We start from the raw sequence: 22,061 nt of genomic DNA, 5'->3' as shown, positions 1-22,061 counted from the left end.
AATCGGTTAAAGAGAAGCAACGGATGATGTGTGATATTCAGTGATGAATTACAAATCTGCATTGGCTGAGAAGATAATGCTGGAACTTTGTTTGATGTCATTCTAATTAAATATATAATTTAGATGAGTATTGTGACTATTAACCCCCCCACACACACACGCACACGCACAGCCTAGTCTACTGTGTCCTCTCTAAAAGTGCTGCATAAGTTAGAAAACAAAAATTTGATTACCACGTAAACAAAATAGCAAAAACTCAAAACCTATGACAGTCACATCCTCCTACCACCCAAAATCAACAAAATATCCAGACTGTTTTCAGCGAAAGGTGCAAAAGCCAATGTTTGACATGTGTCACTGGCATTTGCCAGTTGTAGCTCAGTGGTTAGGGTACTGGACTAGTACACAAAAGGTTGCTGGTTTAAGTCTTACCACTGCCAGATTGCTATTGTTGGGCCCTTGAGCAAGGCTAATAACTGCTTAGATTGTGTAAGATCACAGTTGAAAGTGGCTTTGGATTAAAGCGTCTGATGAATGCAATAAATGTAAATGTCATGGTATGGGGGGCATCTGTGCCCATGGAGGCACAAGTGACTTGTTTATGTGTGAAGGTAACATTGACACAGATGCTTATTCCGGGGTTTTCGAGAGATTCATCCATGTGTATTTCAGCATGGCTTTGTAGACATTGAGTGTGTATGCTTGACTGGCCTGCCTGCAGTCCAGATCAAGCTCCTATTGAAAATGTGTGGTGTCTCATGAAGTGGAGAATCAGACGACAGCAATTACTGCCTGTTGATCAGCTGAAGTCTCGTGTCAAGCAAGAATGGGCAAACATTTTACCTGCAAAACTGCAACTCTTAGTATCCTCAGTTGACAAATGATTAAAGTCTTATGAACAGGAAAGGTGATTTAACAAAGTGCTAAACACGCTGCTGTCCCAACTTTTGAGTGTGTTGCAGATACAATTAAGTTGGTTGGTAAAGGATTAAGTTAGAAATCTTTCCTTTGTACCTTTGTTAGATAAATAAATGAACATTTTACAAAATGTTCCAACTTTTCCAGAAATAAGCAAAGAAAAATTCCTACACAATGGCATGTTCTTCCTCTGCACACCCAGCTATCTCATCAAGTCTTTACATTAAATTCCAGTGCAGCTCCAGAGCACCTTACTGTCTCTGAAAATCTTCTCTGTCGAAAGCTTTGCAGAGTTTCTGACATGAAAGTGTAACCTATCAAACAAAGTCCATCTTCAAATTAACAATAATCATGCTCGGTGACATCCGGTGTCCATCATACAGAGACGGCCTTTCATGTGTCTGCCGGTCTTTGGTCTGGTCACATCAGGAGGACATGGTGCCTTTGTAGTGCAACCTTTCGCACCCTGAATTTCATTGTGGCCTTTGTAGCTGGGCAGAGGTGCTCTTTGACAGGGGAAGTTGAAAGTGTACTACATAGAGAGGAGTGCTTCAAGTTCCTGCACTCTGAACTGCGCTCTCTTGATGTGAGCAGACAGAGTTTTTCAACGATATGTCAGTCCAAAGGGGTTGGAGAGGTAAGGGGTGCTTGTAATGACATTGAAGGGTCTTCCATGTATTAGAGATCTTGCATTACTGTGTAGCAAGAATATCTTGCCTTTAATACATACCTTCAAGTGACCTTGACTTTTAATTTGTTAAAACCAAACGCCCACCAACACCAACCAGGAAAAAGCTAAATGGACTTGTTTTCTGGGGTGCATTTTACATAACTGGTATTGTCATGAGCGTGAGTGGATCTCCAAATGTATTAACTAGGATAAGAAAGAAATTTTACGAGGGGAGAAATAGCGTCTGTCCGAAAACCTAGTGAGCTGCCTTGTTGCCTACTGCCTACCTAGGGAGCTGCCTAAATAGAGAGGATTCTAATAAGACATCGACTTATAAGGCAGACATACTACTCAGACAGTGATTACCGTGATTATGTCACCACAGTTTTGCTGAGCCTTAGGCCATTCAAACCAATGGGCTGAGGTGGCACAACCCGCTAGCATGCCAGCTAACATCTCCCTCTGTGTACCGAAAATGGGTAAACTGTCACTGACAAGCCTGTCACTGACTGTGCAAACACTTGTGCACCTTTATACAAATTAAGGGCGGCACGTGGCTAAGTGGGTAGCACTGTCTCCTCACGGCAAGAATGTCCTGAGTTTGATCCCCAGCTGGATGGGGTCTCTCTCTCAGACTAGTGCGATTACGACACTGCTGGCTGGTTGGTGGCGCCTGCACGGAGATGGGAAAGGAGTGTGGTAGAGGGTGTGGCTCTCCGTACACAGCGCTGTACTGCACTGCACTCGTCAAGTGTAGGTGATAAGATGTTCGATTGCTGTGCACGCGTCGGAGGGGGCGTGGAGCAGCCTCGTCCTCCCCAATCAGGATTGACGGGCAGAAATTGGATGCGCTAAAGTGGGAGAAAAAAGGGGGAAAAAAAAGAAGGGTTATTTTTTGCATAGACTGTTAATTCTACACATGTAAACACACTCTTATTGTTATGTGTTGACTTACTGATTTTAACATTACCATGGAGTAAGTGTTTATAGTTTTATCTTAATGGATTCTACTAAATTTACCAAAGCCGTCAAATCCCATGTGCAGACCACCAAAGAGTCTCAGGCGTCTTGTCCTAATTGTACTTGCTTATTAAAACCAGTGGCATTTTAAAAGCAATTTTACTCCACTTCGCTCTTTGCTAATCATAGAAATCCTCTTTTTTCATGCCCCTACGCTGTGCCGGTTGCTAGAGTTCAATTACAAGACACGCCAGGGCAAATGAGGAATTTGTTGCAAGAGTGAAATTTAATCTTATCTCGCAAAATGTCAGCATCCAATTTAATAGCCTTCATATACCCATTCATTCAGGAAGGAGCCTGTAGGATGTTCCATTTTCTGTTCCATATTTTTCATTCATTCATCTTCAGTGACTGCTTCATCCTGATAATGGTCATGCTGTGGTCGGTGACACGCAGAAACACTGGATGCACTGGGTGCATGTTGGAAACCCACGCTGGACAGGGCACCAGGGATTATACACCAATCAGCCATAACATTAAAACCACCTCTTAGTTTCTACACTCACTGTCCATGTTGTCAGCTCCACTTACCATATAGTTCTACACTTTGAAGTTCTACAATTACTGACTGTAGTCCATCTGTTTCTCTGCATGCTTTGTTAGCCCCCTTTCACCCTGTTCTTCAATGGTCAGGACCACCACAGAGTAGGTATTGTTTGGGTGGTGGATCATTCTCAGCACTGCTGTGACACTGACATGGTGGTGGTGTGTTAGTGTGTGTTGTGCTGGTATGAGTGGATCAGACACAGCAATGCTGATGGAGTTTTTAAACACCTCACTGTCACTGCTGGACTGAGAATTATCCACCAACCGAAAATACCCAGCCAACGGCACCCCATGGGCAGCATCCTGTGACCACTGATGAGGGTCTATGAGATGATCAACTCAAACAGCAGCAATGGATGAGCGATCGTCTCTGACTTTACATCTACAAGGTAGACCAACTAGGTAGGAGTGTCTAACAAAGTGGACACAGTATTTAAAAACTCCTGATCCACTCATACCAGCACAACACACACTAACACACCACCACCATGTCAGTGTCACTGCAATGCTGAGAATGATCCACCACCTAAATAATACCTGCACTTTGGGCATCCTGATCATTGAAGAACAGGGTAAAAGCAGGCTTAAAAAGTATGTAGAGAAACAGATGGACTACAGTCAGTAATTGTAGAACTACAAAGTGCTCCTATATGGTAAGTGGAGCTGATAAAATGAACAGTGAGTGTAGAAACAAGGAGGTGGTTTTAATGTTATGACTGATCCGTGTATATTCTGCTATTTATTTGCTCACACCTAGGGGCAATTTAGAGAAGTCCTCCTTCTGGAAGGTAGAAGAAGGAAACCCATGCTAAAAACAGTGACCAGTGGTAAAGTTTAAACCCAGGTCCCCTGGACACTAGTGCTGTGCCACCCATACACACATTTGCATTTGTTTAATCTCTGTAAGTCTGATGTAAATTAGCTTAAAATAATATGAGGTCTTTATGCTCTCTGTCAGATCGGTGGTATATTCGAGAAGGCTGGCTGAGGACAGTGCCCCCTAAAGGCAAGGAGACCAAGCCCAAGATGTTCTTCCTCTTCTCAGATATCCTGGTCCAAGCCAAACGCTGCAGTTCCATGCACCCTACAAACGGGAGCAAGTTTGCCTGTCAGAGAGTGTACCCTCTTAAGGAGTGCACCGCGGACAAAGTGTTCGGCCACACCAAGAGCCAGGGAGGCCTCATCAGTGTGAGTGTGACACCAGGATTAATTCTATAGCTGCATGATTTTGAATTATTCATTCTCATTATATTTGTTGTAAATGAGTAGGACCAAAAAGGACGAGGAATCTTCAAAAAGTTTCCACACTTTTATATTTTGGTTGGAAACGTTGAGGGTGGGAGGAGTGTAAATTGGTCGTGTCTGAGAGACTGAGTAAGAACTTATAGTCCGGATTTAGCACCATCTGATTTCCACCTTTTTGGACGTTCAAAGAAGCTTTAAGAGGAAGAAGATTTTCATGTGATGATGATGATGATGTGAAAGCAAATGTGCATCAGTGGCTACACGCTCAACCAAAAACATTTTTTGCTGATGGCATTAAAAAGTTGGTATGACGCTGGGAAAAATGCATCAAGAAAAGTGTTTGCGTTTAAAAAAGTGCGGAAACTTTGTGAAGAACCCTCATATGTAAATACCACTCCTAATTATTGAGTTCAGATGTTTCTAACAGGTGTATAAAACGGCCTACTTGGGGGACTGCCTTGTCCAACATCAGTGCCTGACCTTACAAATTCTCTTTTGACTAAATGTACTCAAAGTCCCACAGACACATTTAAAAGGCCATTCAGTAATACTGTTTTCGCATGCATAATGGGGAGTCGGTGTGTGTGGGGCACATGGCCAGGTGTCTACATATTATATGACGATATATTTTTGTGTAGTACAACTTCTCAATTTATTTTCATCAACTGCTTTATGCTGGTCAGGGTCCCTGCCAGTCAAGTTCCATCAGGGAACACTGAGCACAAGGCAGGAATACCCTGGACAGGGCATAGATTGGCCAGACATAGCCAATCATGTCTGTGAAGAAGCCCTGCCTGCCCATAGCACCACTAAGATTCAAGCTCACATTCTGGGGGTGCTGTGTCTGATCCACTCATACCATACTCATTGAAGAACAGGGTGAAAGCAGGCTAAAACAGTATGTAGAGAAACAGATGGACTACAGTTATTGTAGTAATTGTAGAACTACAAAATGCATTCTATATGGTAAGTGGAGCTGATAAAATGGACAGTGAGTGTAGAAACAAGGAGGTGGTTTTAATGTTATGGCTGATCAGTGTATATTTATTAAGTAGTAGTGGCTCATGTAACATTAGTCAATTTCTGATGCCATTGTGATCTTTCTTAGGTTATTGTTATACATATTAGACCTAATTTGTTAATAATTTGTGGGTGTCGCACATCAGCATGGGCTTTTGGTTCAGACTCTCGTCCATTTACATTAAGTTTTACACATGGATATGTTCCTTACAATTCCATGTGTTTTTTTTATTACCTTTTAAAAACATACAGAAGGTGGATTGGCTGCTGCAAATTACCCCAGGCTGTCAGTGTGTTAGGATCTGCGATAAATTGGCACACTGTCCAGGGTGTTTTTGTGTAGTGCCCAGTAAACCTGGCCAAAATGAGATTATAATTATTATTGTTGTTGTGATTATATTTAGTAATTTAGTAATGTAGTATTTTAGTAATATTTTATTAATAATTTTTATTTTTAATTCTGCTGCATGCAGTAGATAAAGTGGACCACATTCTAGTTTGGCCTTTCAGCTCTGGGCTGCACTGGGATCATGTGACAGACCCAGCACTGTGCTGTATGGTTTGTTCATCCCTCAGAGCTGGCTGATGGAGCGCTTAAGCACTCGTCCCGAAAGAGAAAAAGAGCGCTCCTGCGGCACTCCATCAGATTAGAGCGGAGAGCCATCTCTTCCTCTGTACCAGCGAATACATCTTCCTCACGCGCCGTTATTGCTCTCCTGTTCCTCGACCCCGCCGCCTGCCTTCCTCTGCGCCACTGCTACCGCTGCACGTTATCTAATGGCAAGAAATGGCATTTCATTAGCTTGTTATCCGACCCAGGGCAGGAAATGCATACTCGATAGCATTAGGCGTAATTTCTCATAAGGACACGTTATTGATCCCGGGTGCAGTGCAGCTCCTACCTGAACCAGAGGCGAAAGAGACCGTCAGCACTCTCGGAACCCTCCTCATCCATGCCATGAAGAATTAAAGCCAAATTAAATTTGACAGCTGGAAATGCCATAGTAATCTATATGCAAAGTTTGAAAGAGGAAAAGGAGGTTGTACCTACAAAAATTAGAAACCTTTTTCCTAACTTCCTTTCACGTTTGGAGAATACATTTAGATCATTTAATTTTCTCTCCATCTCCTGCTGGTTTATTTTTTTCTTTTTTACTTCTAGCATTGCATCCATCCATATACAGAATCCCTTTGATGTATAAATAATAAAGTGCTCCAGTGTTCATATTATACAAAGTAATTTCTACCAAAGAGACTCAGATTTCTTGACAAATCCCTAATTAACATGTGGAAATCGCAGCTTGATGTGCCTTATGGATAAAAGTATTGGATTCATGTGTTTCAGCCACAACAATTGCTAACAGCTGTAATAAAGCAATTATATAAAGGAAATTATATGCCTACAATTTTGCAGTAACAGTTTAGGGAAGGCGCTTTCCTGACCCTGTGTACAAAGCAAGATCTATGAAGCTTGATTTAAAGAAACTCCATTGGCCTGCACAGATCCCTGACCTCAGCCCCAGTGAATAGCTCTAGAATGAACTGGAACATGAGGGCAGTTGTTGCCTAGTGGATAAGGTACTGGACTAGTAAGTAGAAGGTCGCTGGTTCAAACCCCACCACTGCTAGGTTGCTGCTGTTCGGTCCTTAAGCAAGGCCCTTAATTCTCAAGTTCCATGGCTACCGAAAAACGATGATCACAGTTATGGTGATGTGCGAGGTATTGGATGCGTATAAAAAAAATGCTACAAGAAGAAGCAGAGGAAGAACAATCCGAATGTCTTTATAATCTCTCAGCGAGGAATCATAAAGGTGACGATACCGCCGTACTTGCTCTGAGAGGCGCTCCTCAAAATCGTCCACGTTTGTTTTCATGGCACGCCTCTTGTTTTTACTGACCAATCACAGGTGTCGTCCGTGGAGTTCGCCCAGCTTCCATGTGCGCGACAAGGCGAGCGAAGCCTCTGCACGACGTTCGTGGTTGTTCGCTTTCCCTGCAATTACGTCACATTGGTCGCCAAAGCCAGGCGACCGTCGTCTCCGCATGAAGTATGCTGAGGCCTTTAGACTGTATACTGTAAGTCGCTTTGGATAAAAGCGCCTGCTAAATGCCGTAAATGTAAATGCTATTGATGTTCAACATCCGTGCCCAGCTATACAGTACAAATGCTCTTTAGACTGAATGGGCACAAATTCCCACAGACGTACTGTACTTTAAAGTCTTTTAAGAAGTCTCGATAGAGTAGCTGAAAAGATCACATAGACCTCACACTATTTTACTGCTGTTTGTTTTTAAAAATGGAATGTCCAACAAGCTCATGGTCGGACGGTGTCCAAATACTTTTGGCAAATTGTGCCTAAATCACTCCTTTATTCATTCCTGCCCAGAAATTGTTGTCTGCCTAATTTTCAGAGTTGTAAAAAGTAATTGCACCCTTTATAACTGCCTTTGTTATTGCATCTTGGACACATAATTCATGTCAGATCATTAAACAAGGGCGGCACGGTGGCTAAGTGGGTAGCACTGTCGCCTCACAGCAAGAAGGTCCTGGGTTCGATCCCCAGGTGCGGCGGTCCGGGTCCTTTCTGTGTGGAGTTTGCATGTTCTCCCGTGTCTGCGTGGGTTTACTCCGGGTGCTCCGGTTTCCTCCCACAGTCCAAAGACATGCAAGTGAGGTAAACTTACATTTACATTTACATTTTCAGCATTTAGCAGACGCTTTTATCCAAAGCGACTTACAATGAGCAATTGAGGGTTAAGGGCCTTGCTCAAGGACCCAACAGTGGCAACTTGGTGGTGGCGGGGCTTGAACCGGCAACCTTCTGTTTTTACTAGTCCAGTACCTTAACCACTGAGCAATCACTGGCCCTAAACTGGAGATACTAAGTTGTCCAGGACTGTATTCGATATAACCTTGTGTGAACTGATGAATCTTGTGTATAATAAGTAGCTACCGTTCCTGTCATGAATGTAACCAAAGTGTAAAACATGACGGTAAAATCCTAATAAACAAACAAACAGATCATTAAACAAAATATGGTATAACACCACATGATCCTAGTAAAAACGCCAAGTCCAAGTATTTACCCCTTTATCATAATGTCTGATCACACCACTTTTAACAGAAGTGACTGCAACCAAACAACTGCACACACCAGCGCTCAGGTGATGCAGCAGACTCTTACGCTATCGGCTGGCCTGTTCTCTACACAGATGTTTGGCTAAACCCTGTGATGGATTGACACCCTGTCCAGGGTGTTCCTGCATTGTTTTACAAACTATATTAGATTTGTAGGAAGGAATTGTATTGTACTGATGTTCCTCTGTGTAATGTCCTGTATTGTTGTATGATCTGAAACCATTTATTGTGACAAATATGCCATCAGAGAGGGAATTAGACAGGGAGCAATTACTTTTTCATGTCACTGTAAATTACTTTCTGTAACATCTTGCACCTCGCTCACTAAACTCTGTAATTAAATAATGCTTTTGGGGAAAAAAATTTGAAATTTTAATCTCTTTAATATATAATTAAATTCCACCCTCGGTCTCATTACCGTGGGTGTCGTTATTTTTTGCCAGGTATCCATTACGGTGCTGCCTTCTAATCCTTTCATCTTTAGGATTCCGTTCCTGGCTGTAATAAAGATTAGAGCTGATTATTGATATGCCGCCGGTAACCGCAGCTGTTTCCTCTATTCCGATGGCCCCAGGTAAATGTGAAAGGTCATTTAATATTTTCCTGGCCCCCAATTATAATCCACTCTAATGGGTTCCGGTTGTAATTATTCAGGGATGAAGCGCAGGCCTTTTGTTTAATCTTGGACAGCACCATTGTGTTGTTTGACACGCGTAATCTCTCTGTAAAGTCTCCTCGGCATGGATGAGTGATGCTAATTACTGTTGACTCGGAGGATGAGCTGGCTGATAATAGTGAGGTTGGACTTACTTCTTGATTGCAGGGCGCTGGTTAATTTTTCTCTGGCACTAACGTACAAAGCAGGTGCCTCTTTAAAACCCTCACGGCAAATCTAGAAGAGGGTTTTCTCAAAAGCCACGACAAAGGCCCCTGCTGCAAGCATAGGGGTCATGCCTAAACTGTGAATTAGTAGCAAGCAATCCACAGTACAGTCAGAGCCAAAAGCTTACATACACTTTTATGGCTGCAGGTGTCCATCATTTTATAGTCTTAATTGAATTCAGCACAGAAGATTCAACAGTTCACAAGTTTAATGTCGAACACATTCATGGACAATTTTGTGTCTCCAATTTACCTCACTTGCATGTCTTTGGACTGTGGGAGGAAACCGGAGTCCCTGGAGGGAACCCCATGCAGACACTGGGAGAACATGCAAATTCCACACAGAAGAAGATTGTCTAAGCCTTTGTTTGGGCTTGTGTAAAACATTCAGATTTAGTTTCTTGGGTAATGGATTGGAATTCTCCTCTAATATGTTCCAGTATTGCCGCTCGGGTGGTGCAGTGGTCTCCTAGCTCACCACTATTGGCTGGCCAGGTGTATACACACACACACACACGATTGGCAATGTCTGAGAGGAGAGGGTGGCCCAAGCCCTGCAATGGAATAACCCCTTGTCTAGGGTATTCCTGCCATGTGTCCCATGTTTCCCAGTAAAAACTCACCCCTTGTGACCCTGACTGGGATAAAGCGTTTGATGGAAATGTAATGCTGCTTCATTAATATTTTTTTTGATTGCCTGTAATGTTTTAGTGCTGTTAACAATCGGCCACATGTCATAATGCTCATCTGACTATTGTTCTGATTTGTTTTAATTCTTATGTGCAAGTTTTAGATGTACAGGCTTCTCTGTGCTCCTCTTTAGCCGAGACGTTTATATAGAGTGTAGGATCAAAGCTTATTGTGGTATAATTCATTGATGCTTGTTGGCTGTGTAACTGTTGTTTCATGCTTTGCTTTCATGTCTATCTGCAATGCTTTTTAAGTTACTTTTTTAAAGTATATAAAAGAGTCTCATAGTCTGGAGTTTTCTTTTTTTGCTTTACCACTGCTTTATCCTGGTCAGGGTTGCAGTGGGTCCGATTTCCCGTGTTTGTTTATTAGGATTTTAATGTCATGTTTACACTTTGGTTACGTTCCTGACAGGAATGATAGTTACTCATTACACAATGTTCATCAGTTCACAAGGTTATATCAAACACAGTCTTGGACAATTTAGTATCTCCAATTCACCTCATTTGCATGTCTTTGGACTGTGGGGGGAAACCGGAGCTCCCGGAGTAAACCCACGTGGACACAGGGAGAACATGCAAACTCCACACAGAAAGGACCCAGGGTTCAATTTCCCTGGAATCACTGGGCATAATGCAGGTATACGCTTCAGACAGGGTGCCAATCTGTTGCCTCAATTTTTTGACCTTATTATTTGACCTTATTATTATGATGCTGCTTTTTATTCAACCACGTTCCTACATTTTGTTTTTGTTTGTTTGTTTTACTGGGAAACACCAGGTTGAACAAAAGTGACCTTAATAATGAAATAAATCCACTTCCTTTATGTTTCCATCATTACTGTTAATTTGTGCATTTAAACTATTGTCTATAAACAATGTGTGACATCTTTTTAATGACTAAATTAGGTTTTCTATTCGTACACTGGGTTTGCCTTTGTTAAATGTACTTTAGTAGTGTGGCATGAGTCAGCATAACAAACTAGCCATTACTCAGTTATTGAATGACACTAATCAGCAAAAATGTCTGCAGTCTTGTGAGGGCAGCCATGAACAATATTATATCTGGAAAAAGTCAGAAGAAGGTGAAAAAGTTGACTATAAACAGAGCTGAAAACGATCACAGCTTCGCCCACAAGTCTTTTAAAACTCTTCCCTTCAACACAAGAATAGAATAACAAAATGAAACATCTCAAACTTCACTAAAGAAGCTGAATCTTTAAAATCAATGCTTTAGTGTGTTAGAAATAGATTTACCGTTTGACCTGGTTCTCTTGAAGGCGTTTCAGACACTGATGCTGTACTTTTTACATTCTTTATATAGGCAAAGTGTTTTTTTTCTTCTTTAAATGTGTTCTTCACACTTTACTTCGAACGTTCATGCAATCTGGTGTTTTTATTTTTTAATGGAAGTTTACATTCGTGCTTCTGACAGGCACATGTTGTTTCCACAGTACACGCTACTGATACTGGTACTGGTACTCTATATTCAGTCGTGTGTTTTCCACCTAGTAGTGGTGGTGATATTAAGTGATGGTTCCATATGTAATAAAGACTAGTTTGTAGTGTGTGATTCAGGACTGCCCTCTAGTGTACAAAAAACATTATACACTCCAGAAGCCTGCACGCACGATGCTTTATAAACACTACATTTGTGAGATTTGGCACTGATGTTGTCGGGGAGGACTTTCCTCACAGTCGACATTCCAGTTCAGTAATTAGAATGGTTGAGGTCAGAGCTTTGTCCAGGTCACTGGAGTTCCGCCACTATGCCAAACTCATCAAGGGACAAGGGACTGTTGCCACTACAGTTGGCATTCGAAATTTTAATCCCACTCCCACCTTATTTCATTAAAACCTAGCTCTGCCATGTGACAATTACTCAAGCCCTACATAATATTGCTGAGAATGATCATTTAATCACACCAAGAGAGCAATGGGTATAATATATCTTTCTTTCCAAAACCTTAACCATTCCCAAAGACATCATTGGGGATATTGTTTAGAAGTTCCAAACTTATGAAGCAGCGGCATGCTCCATAACCCTCTCCAGTGGGAGAAAATCCAAAATTTCATCCATATGCCTTCACAATCTAATTAGGACAACAAGAAAAACAGTGTGTTATTGCAAACGACTTACAGGTTGATCTAAAGAATGCTTGTCAATGTGTCAGTGGTAACTATAAGAAGATTATTTAACAACAAAGGACTTCATGACTGGACTTCACACTGCATGCCCACCTTTTTACTAAACACTTAAGCTTACTTGTACTTACTAACTAACACTCTTTTTCATTTCTTTAATAAATATATATATATATATATATATATATACTGTATATATATATAAACACTTTGGGTCTAATAGGGTTTCAGCAGATTTGTGTTCTTGAACTGTTGTCTACTTAAACTAGAGTAATGAAATGTTTGCTCTGGAAGCACTTCTGTAAGTCGCTCTGGATAAGAGCATCTGCTAAATGCCGAAAATGTAAATGTAATGTAAATGCATGCCACTCTTGACCAAGAGTAACAGGAAAGTTCTAGATGGAGTAAAATGCCAGGGATATGGATATTTATTTATTTATTAGGATTTTAACGTCATGTTTTACACTCTTTGGTTACATTCATGACACACGGTAGTTACTCATTACACAAGATTCACAAGTTTAATGTCAAACACAGTCCTGGACAATTTTTATATCTCCAATTCACCTCACTTGAGTCTTTGGACTGTGGGAGAAAACCGGAGCACCCGGAGGAAACCCACACAGACATGGAGAGAACATGCAAACTCCACACAGAAAGGACCAGACCACCCCACCTGGGAATCAAACCCAGTACCATCTTGCTGTGAGGCGACAGTGCTACTCATCAAGCTACCGTGCCGCCCCGGAATATGGATAAGCCTACAATGTTCTGGGTAACAGTTTTATGGCGTGGCTGATCAAAACTAGAACTGTTTGGCCATATGGTTTATGGGTTTGCCTGGTTAGGCATGGAGGTGGGTCAGTCAAGATGTTGGGATTGTTTTCTGCTGCAGGAACCGGCAATCTTGACCATCTGACTGGCATCCTAAATTTACAGAAATACCAATATATTTTTAAGATAAATGTTATGTTTTCTGTGGTGAAATTGAACCTTGGTAATGATTGGACCTTCCAGCAAAGCAGTCATCCCAAGTTCGCACTTCCAAGTCAAGCTTGGTTAAAGAATCAGTCCTGGAATCTCCTGATCTTTTATATGATTAAAGAAAGCAGTTGTGGCACCAAAGCCAAAGATCAAACCTCAATGAGCTGGAAGCATTTGCACCTGAAGAATGGTCGAGGATTTCAGAAGAGAGGTGTCAGAAGCTTTTTTATCAAAATACTTATTAGAGGTTATCAAGGGCAAAGGATGTACCACCAAGTACTGATGCTCAGGGTTGGAAAATAGTGCACATAAATGGCAACATTCATTGTGCTGGTGTTTTTGTTATAATAATAGTAGTAATAATTATTATTGTTATTATTATTATTAATATTTGGAGACAGGGCTGTATGGTAAGGTAGCAAATAATGCTGCTGCTGCTGCAGTCCTTGTGACAAAGGTTAGACAAAGGTGTGGCATTTTCTGTATTCTTATTCTTCTTTGCCAGTATATCTTCCATGCCAGTAGATGGATTAACTACGTAATAGATTAACTACTTAAAATGACTGCAGAAGGTGTGAATAAGTGACTGTTTTGTTGTACCACCATGACTCAGGATCAAGCCGTTACTAAAGAACAAAAAAATAATATGTAGTCAGTTTTTAGGATAATAGTTGATTTTGGGGCGGCACGGTGGCTTGGTGGGTAGCACTGTCGCCTCACGGCAAGAAGGTCCTGGGTTCGATCCCCAGGTGGGGCGGTCCGGGTCCTTTCTGTGTGGAGTTTGCATGTTCTCCCCGTGTCTGCGTGGGTTTCCTCCGGGAGCTCCGGTTTCCTCCCACAGTCCAAAGACATGCAAGTGAGGTGAATTGGAGAAACAAAATTGTCCATGACTGTGTTTGACATTGAACTACTGTTTCTGTCATGAATGTAACCAATGTGTGTAAACCATGACATTAAAATCCAAATAAATAAATAATAAATAAATAGTTAATTTTGAAACAATTTTTGGCCAAAAAAAACTATTAAATAATGTTATCCAAACAAAGCTTATTTCTTTCTTTTACAGTTGACCTTTGCCAGAGCCAAGCTCCTACTTATGTCCAGCGATCAAGAGGACATTAACGATTGGTACCGCAGTATCTGCCTGGCCATCGGGTGTGTACAAGCTCTCTATACTCCTTAAAACCAGAAAACCTTTCAATTAATTGTTAGCATCGACACTTCCTTCTCCACCCAGCAGCTAGAACCTATAGTAAAGGCAGGTCATGGTTAGTTTAGCATTAACCTTGTATTCTTCCAGAGGACACGGGGGCATGGCAAGGTTAGCAGCCGGGTGAGCGCCTCACAGGGGAAAAGACCTTGCTCTCGTGGTCAGGCTAATTAGTTTACGGGCCTGTCAGAGTGATGGCAGAGCACAGCGCCCTCACAGTGAGGAGCCTCCTTAGCGCTGGCCCTTTGCCCAAATTGCAAGCTCAGGGGCGAGTAATTAGCCACCGAGCTAGACAGGTTGTGGTGGCCGAGGTCAAAGCAAATCTACAGGAGGAGGAGGAGGGGGAGGTGTGGGACGGTTTGTGAGAAACAGAGGGACAACAAATGACCTGTTCAGATGTAGTCAAGTGATTGGGTTTGATTTCTCTGCTGTTTGAGGTACCAGGTAAAAAGGCCACAGTTAAACACTTAAACCGCTCACAACTTAGAAACAAGTTGTGCAAGATCATTTCTAATTTAAAAACATTTATTTGGAAGCGCTCGGCTGTGATTCTGCTAGGTAAAGTTGTGGGCAGGATCTGCTGTGTCTCTAGGTAGTCATCAGTAATGAATATGGAATCATTTCCTTTCATGAGCATCTATCAGATTTCAGCTTTCAATATGAGAATTATATCGGTTTTATTTCTTTGCAAAGGAAAAATCAAATTCCTTTACCTGTTTCTACTACCACTAAGCAAAACTGCAACTGCTTAGCCTAATTGCTCCATATCCCCATCTCTGTGGCTCTCAAACTTTCTACAGCAGTTACACTATGTAACCATGGGCATTCATCTGGAGTTGCCCATCCCCCACATACACTCCTCTTTGCGACTATAACTCCATTCTTTTGAAAAAGCTTTCTGCAATATTTTGGAATCTGTGTTCCCTGTGGTCAAATCTTTATTAAAGTGGTCAGGCACTGTTTTTTGACAAGATGACCAGGTCAGAGGTAACCTTATCCAAAGTGGATAAGGTACTGGACTAGTAATTAAAAAATCGCCAAGTCGCCACTGTTTGGCCTCTGAGCTTTAAATAAAAGTGTCTGCTAAATGTTAATGTAAACGAGAAGGGGCGCCTAGGTGACCCAGTGGAATAATCCGCTAGCACACCAGTGCCGAGATTCTGAGCTCCCAGGTTCAAATTTCAGCTCTGCTACCGGTCGGTTGGGCACCCTCTAGCAGGCATAATTGCCTAATGCCTGCAGCAGAAAAAAATTGGCCTCCAGTATGCTGTGTGGGAAAGACCAGGCTAAGGGATGGGGTTTTCCACACTGTGTAGGGACCTTAGGTTCCCCAGGTCGCCTGTAAAGACAGTAGAGGAGTGCAGAGATCGGGGCATGGCTCTCCGTACGCAAAGTCGGCCTCGCGCGCAAATCCACCGAAGTATTGAAGAATAAGAAGGGATTGATGGACTGCGCACACATCGGAGGGAGTGTGCATCCTTAAACGCCATCAGGGTCCCCTGCAGCGGATTGGCTACACTAAATTGGGTAAAAAAGGGTGGAAAATGCATAAAAAAATAACATAAACGACCTGGCTGTGCGGGTCACTGGAGCTCCTCTTTTAAACCCAAATGTTAGACCAGAAATGAGCCCTTCCCAAACTGTTGCCACAAGCTTGAAAGCTGTAATTTTTTTTTATAGCAGGGTGGCATTGAAAACAGGAATAAAATAGAAGTAGAAAGACTCAGTTGCCTCTGAGCATGTGACCTGCAATTCATTTTTTTCCCTATAATTAATATATTCTATGACACCAAAATCCAGGCAAATGTTGTACAGCTTAAAGCAGATCAAATCAAACAGCCTTCTAAAACTATTTAGACCAGAATTCTGCAAACGTTTTAAAATAAGAACACACTATTACGGTTTGTGAAAAAAAGACATTGAATTCCTTTATTGACTGTAGATGTTTTGTCCTGCAGGAAGTTAAAAACTAATAGCACAAGGATACACAGGAGAGACGAACTCCTCCGACCACCACTCCGCACTGCAACAGACAGCCAGCAGTGTACACCGGCCAACAGCAGGAAGAGAGCAATGGTCAGAAACACCTACCCTAACATACCCTTTACTGTAAAGATACATACAATCAAGGACTAAATAATTTAGCTTTGTGCATGTGTGTGTGTGTGTGTGTGTGCCCGTGTGTGCGCAGGGGAGTGAAGTGGAAACTGAAACTGGAGAGAGCAGCAGCTCCAGACCCGCAGCGACCCAGAGCGCAAGCAGTGCTAATAAAAAGATCAAACTCTCCGAGGCTCCAACAGCGCGGTACAATTTCACATCCTGTGGTTATAAATGTATTAATATCACAGTCATATTTTATTTTACATTTCAATTTGGTATTACATGGTCCAGAAAAAAAGCTTTCCACAAACTGTTGCTGCAGTGTGGCTAACAGGCCTTAAATGTAATAAAAATAAGCAGTGATGTCCAAATACTTTTAGCTATGTAGTATATATTAGTATTAGGATCCATTTAATTGATTTATGTTTATGTTCTGCTAGAGGTGAAAGGTATACCAGTAAAGACTGGTGTAACGACATCCTATGATTTCTTTTTCATGTTTTACCACTTCTGGTCAAGGTTGCACTAATACAGTAACACAGCCTGGACAGGGCGCTAATCCATTGCGGCGATTGTGCACGATTTCCAACATTTGACTATACAGCTTAATTCAATAATTTAAGAATTTGTTGCCTGCAAGACAGAGATCCCACAGTGTTTGCCAGTGTGTTACATATCTACGTATGTAGAACTTGATGTCTGTAATAAGTAACAACGGCTATATTCATCACAGTAGCATGACTTTTTCCTGAATCCTCATTTTATACACGTTCATGATACCCTTAGCTGTTACCGATTCACTTGTTTTTTGTGGAATGTTTTAAGAAATGGAACTTAAATATTGTTTTTACGTTCATTTTCCCCCGTCCTAACTTTTTGTGTGTGTTGCAGGTATCAAATTCAAAATATGTTTATATTTACAAAAATATGTTTATATTTACAAAATAAATTTTTTTCACAAATAGGCTTTGTAAATATGCCCAATCTTGTTTTAACATGACAACACCAAGCCACATTCTGCACAGACTGAGTTGCCCTGTGATCTGAGTTGCCCTATATTTCTCATGAAAAGGTGGTGAAAGGTATACCAGTAAAGACTGGTGTAACGACATCCTATGATTTCTTTTTCATGTTTTACCACTTCTGGTCAAGGTTGCAGTAACACAGCCTGGACAGGGCGCTAATCCTCTATAATTTAATTGTACATTTTGTGCTGTTATGTTTAACAGATTGGAGGAGTCGTCAGGATCAAGCTGCATCATTCTCTGAGTGACCTGGATGCTGTTTAAGCGTTTAGTACAAGAGAATCGAGACTGAAACTGAGGGTGTTGCGAGAGCCACGTATTATAGAGCTTTTATTCTTTTAAACTGGGAGAATGAAATTAAGTTTTTACTTTTGCATTTTAAGAGTGATTTTCTCTGAAGTGTTTTTATTGGTATCTATTCCAAAAAGCCAAAGAACGACAGGGTTTGTTTATATGTTTTACATGTTAATTGTCATTACACTGTTTGATTAGTCTTGCAAAATGCATTTTAAATGCCAAACGTTAGTAGCCCTGCTTCTAAAATGCATTGAAATTCTAACACTTCATACATATTTAGTAATGATTATATTTATAACTGCTACTAACACACACTCGTTTATTTCTTTTTAACACCATGAAGTATATTATTAATAATGGGAGCGAGTATATATAGTGCAATATTCACACTGGGATTTTACTAATGTAATAGGCTAGCTAGTTTTCTTTAGAACTACTGACTGTGTATGCACAATTTTTACTCTTTTCAAATCATGGTATTATAAAGTGTATAATCATTATAATCATTCTTTGGTTTATTGAAATGTTTGTCATGTATTTTCTCTCCTGCTGCTGTTTTTTCTACTACTGTCCCTTTGCTTGGTGCATTATTGCTATTGAAGGTTGTTACACTGGTCATTAGTGATTTACAGCTTTATGGTAATTAATGTGATTTAATATAATCAGATATTAACCATGATTTAGTTACAGTATCATATTTTACAATGGAGCTTTGATTAGTTTGTTGTTATATTAAGTGACATTACTTATATTTAAGATCAAGTAGACATGCAGATCTGAGCGTGTTAAAAGTGTCTGATGTATTGTTATGCTTTACATGTACAAAACGGCCCTCTTCTGGGTAGGAAGAGTACTTCACATTAGAAACAATGATTGATCATTTATATAAACACAATAAAGCCCTAACTCTAACAAAGTGAATTATTGAATGTTGTGTTCTAATACTGAATATCAAATTCATTACTGGCTAAGATGCTGAATGGGTATTGTGTCTGATTTTATGAATTAATCAAATTCTTTATCTAACGGCATTAATTTGGGATAACTGACACAAACAGATCTCATACATGTGACATTTAAGTCAGTATTATGTAAAAATGGAATTGTGCTTTCCTAGTTTGTTTGAAGTATTTTATCCTGCTGGTTGAGTTATACTGCTGGTAAGTATCATCTGACATCCAGTATGTCAGGGGTATTTAATGGAAATTCCTAGAGGTCCTTGGATTATAAATATCTCATTTAGATACATGACATTATGGAGTCCATAAAGTAACGGAGTAAGGAGATTATAAGTTAAAATCTGGCTAACTGAGTTATGTTTGGCTTCTTTAATGTTAAAAAACATATTCAAATCATCATATAAAATTGTTTGATAATCCAAAAAACAAATTGTTCTTTACAGACCTGTAGGGTTAGATGGATGGGAGCAACTAGAAGCGTAGAGAATCTGAAAAAATCATTTAAGATAAGAATTTAATAAGAAGTCCTGTCAGATTTCTTACTATGTTTTATCCAAGATCAACAAGTATATGAGAGGATTTGTGCTGACATTTGTACAGAGAGTAATTGCAAATATTAAATGAAGAGGGCAGTGAAAATAGATATACAGTGGTACCTTGAAACTCAATGTCACTTGGTTCTAGGAGTTGCGTTGAGTTTTAAAGACGTTGAGTGTTAAGGTATTTTTACCATAAGAATGTTGGGGAAACCTGTTAATGTGTTCCATGGTCCCGTGGAACTGCATTTATTTTAGGCTAATGTAAAAATAATGGGGTTGTTTTTGACACTTATACACTACAATACAATAAAAAAAAACCAGTTAAAAATCAATCAAAAATACAATAAAACCTGCTCTTTACCTTTACTTCTTTATTGTTTTCTTATGCTTCTTAATTAGTGGAGAGAACAAATGAGCAGTAATAATTAAGAGAGGTTTTGTTTTTTTATGTCGTTCTTTTAATACATTAAGTTACATTATTTTTATTTTTTTAAAGTAAGTGTTTTAAACTCTCTTGGAAAAGCTGATTCTTACAATTTCTCAGTAACCTGAGCTATAACACAAGTTTAAAAGTGAAACAGGAGAAAAATCCAGCTGAACACAGATACATGTGGAGCTTTCAGAGAAAAATTTGACGGTTATTCCATACAAATGCAGACTCGTCTCATGTTCACATGACGTTTTACCGCACCGCTATAACAACTGAATTTAAATTTAAACACACCAGTAAAAAGACACTAATAGACTGGAATTTCTTTTGTTATTTAATTATTTTTTTAAAAGTCCTTAGTCATTGCTTTCTATCTTTGTTAGATGTGTTTAAAGTAGTTCAGTTGTTTCTGTTAATAAGGCATTGGCTCATAAGATTTGAATAATGTGTTATATTTTAAACCTGAAATAGCCTTAGGTGTTTTTCTTGGAGAACACATCAGATATTTTGTACAAAATATAAGTCTGCTGTTTCTGAAACATTTTCCTGGCTGATACTTCCTCACTAAACATGATTTGTTTTTGTTTTTCTACTTAAAAGCATTTCGTTATTGAACCCATTAGCTTCTGATTACAGGCATTTGTGGTGAACATAAAGCCAACAGAAAAAGGAAATACGTATTGAAATGGCATGTTGTTCAAACGATGTGTAATGGGTTTCATTTCCTATGAAATAATAATAATAAAGCTACCATCTGCAAGACTGTATAAAATTACTCTTGTGATGCTAAAATTAGCCACACAGTGGCGGTACCGTTTTACTGAACACTTATCTGTTAGCTTGTACCGAGCCCTAATATCCTAATATCTGGTTGATAAAGGTAAACTCAAAATACTGTATATTGATTGCTAGCTGATCTATGATCCATAAAACAACAATGTCTATGTTTAAATCTGAAGAATAAGTTCGTCAAACTGTATCCTTTGTGCACTGGAGCACAATTACTCTAAAAGGTGCATGTTGATGCTAAGTGTAAATATATAATTCACAAAATAAAGAACAAATAAACTATTTGTGCTCTTTAGCTTATGGGGTTCCCCCCCCCCCCCCCCCCCCCCCCCCAATGGTTAGGCTGTTCAGCCATAACTATTGCTAACATGCTATGGTCATAGGATGTTAGCTTTCATACAAGTCTATTTATTAAATGTATACGCGTGCTAGATTTGTTATAGTGAAGGGGTAAAGAATTGCTAAAGAATAGAACTGATGAGGTCTTACAAATAACTAAGACACGACCAAGTACCATACCACCTCAGTGGGTAGCACTCTCACCTCACAGGAAGAAGGTCCTGAGTTCGATCCCCAGGTGGGGCAGTCCAGGTTCTTCCTGTGTCTGTGTTGGCTTCCTCCCACAGTCCAAAGACATGCAGTCAGGTTAATTGGAGATACAAAACTGCCCATGACTGTGTTTGACATTAAACTTGTGAACTGATGAATCTTGTGTAACTACCGTTTCTGTCATGAATGTAACTCGAGTGTAAGACATTAAAATCCTAATAAATAAATAAACCATCTCTGGGTGCAAAGTCAGCACAAAATGTTTATTAGGAGCTTTATGAATTAGGTTTCTACCCGCAGCCATACACAAGATTAATACTAATGCCAAGCATTGGCTACAATGGTTGAAAAGCATTCTGATACTAGACACTAGAGCAGTGAAAACACACTTTTTTTAAATTATGAATCATGCTTTACCATGCAGCATCTGACAGACAAATCTGTGTTTGGCAGATGCAGAGGTTGCTATTAACCTGAATGTGTAATGCAGGTTTAGTGGAGGAGGATTATTAATGAGGAGCTGTTCTTAAAGGTCTGGACTGAGATCCAGTGAAAGTAAAACATGCGTCAGCATACACTGTGTTTCCAACACATCTGTAGCTTCATACAGAATAGTTTACTGAGTTTGGAGTGTGGTTGTATGGTTCTTACTGAGTAAGAAGTTGATTGGCCCACACAGATCCCTAACCTTAATGCAGTACAACACTTTGGGAATATGAAAAGCTTTGTCAGAGGCTATTATAGCATATAATTTAATGTTCATACTTTAATGTGTTAATAATTTACAAACCATTTGAACATGAAGAGCAATAGTCATGATAATGCGGATTGCAAATATTACCAAATGTAGGCATATGATACTGTGTCTGTGCTTTGGATTAACTGAAGACGATGATTAATGCTT

The 22,061-nt window shown here is 40.1% G+C and overlaps 1 protein-coding gene and 1 long non-coding RNA gene across 2 annotated transcripts in view; one reads left to right on the top strand and one right to left on the bottom strand.

The window, feature by feature from the left end:
* arhgef39 (Rho guanine nucleotide exchange factor (GEF) 39) overlaps window positions 1–17,936 on the top strand; it is a 120,058-nt gene extending 102,122 nt beyond the window's left edge. The window contains exons 8-12 of the mRNA XM_063006036.1: window positions 4,113–4,342; window positions 14,326–14,414; window positions 16,428–16,545; window positions 16,661–16,773; window positions 17,799–17,936. Coding sequence (XP_062862106.1) covers window positions 4,113–4,342; window positions 14,326–14,414; window positions 16,428–16,545; window positions 16,661–16,773; window positions 17,799–17,838 — 590 coding nt within the window. The 3' untranslated portion in view covers window positions 17,839–17,936. The remainder of the gene's footprint in view (window positions 1–4,112; window positions 4,343–14,325; window positions 14,415–16,427; window positions 16,546–16,660; window positions 16,774–17,798) is intronic.
* On the bottom strand, window positions 5,884–21,227 carry LOC134324288 (uncharacterized). The gene is made up of 4 exons (XR_010014165.1): window positions 21,152–21,227; window positions 19,296–19,338; window positions 6,322–6,428; window positions 5,884–6,193 (listed from the first exon to the last, which is right to left on the bottom strand). It is a non-coding gene; the product is annotated as an uncharacterized LOC134324288 (long non-coding RNA).
* Between the last annotated feature and the right edge of the window lie 834 nt (window positions 21,228–22,061).

The sequence above is a fragment of the Trichomycterus rosablanca genome, chromosome 1 (assembly GCF_030014385.1).
Source record: "Trichomycterus rosablanca isolate fTriRos1 chromosome 1, fTriRos1.hap1, whole genome shotgun sequence".
Taxonomy (NCBI): Eukaryota; Metazoa; Chordata; class Actinopteri; order Siluriformes; family Trichomycteridae; genus Trichomycterus; species Trichomycterus rosablanca.
This window is presented reverse-complemented; position numbering and strand designations above follow the sequence as displayed.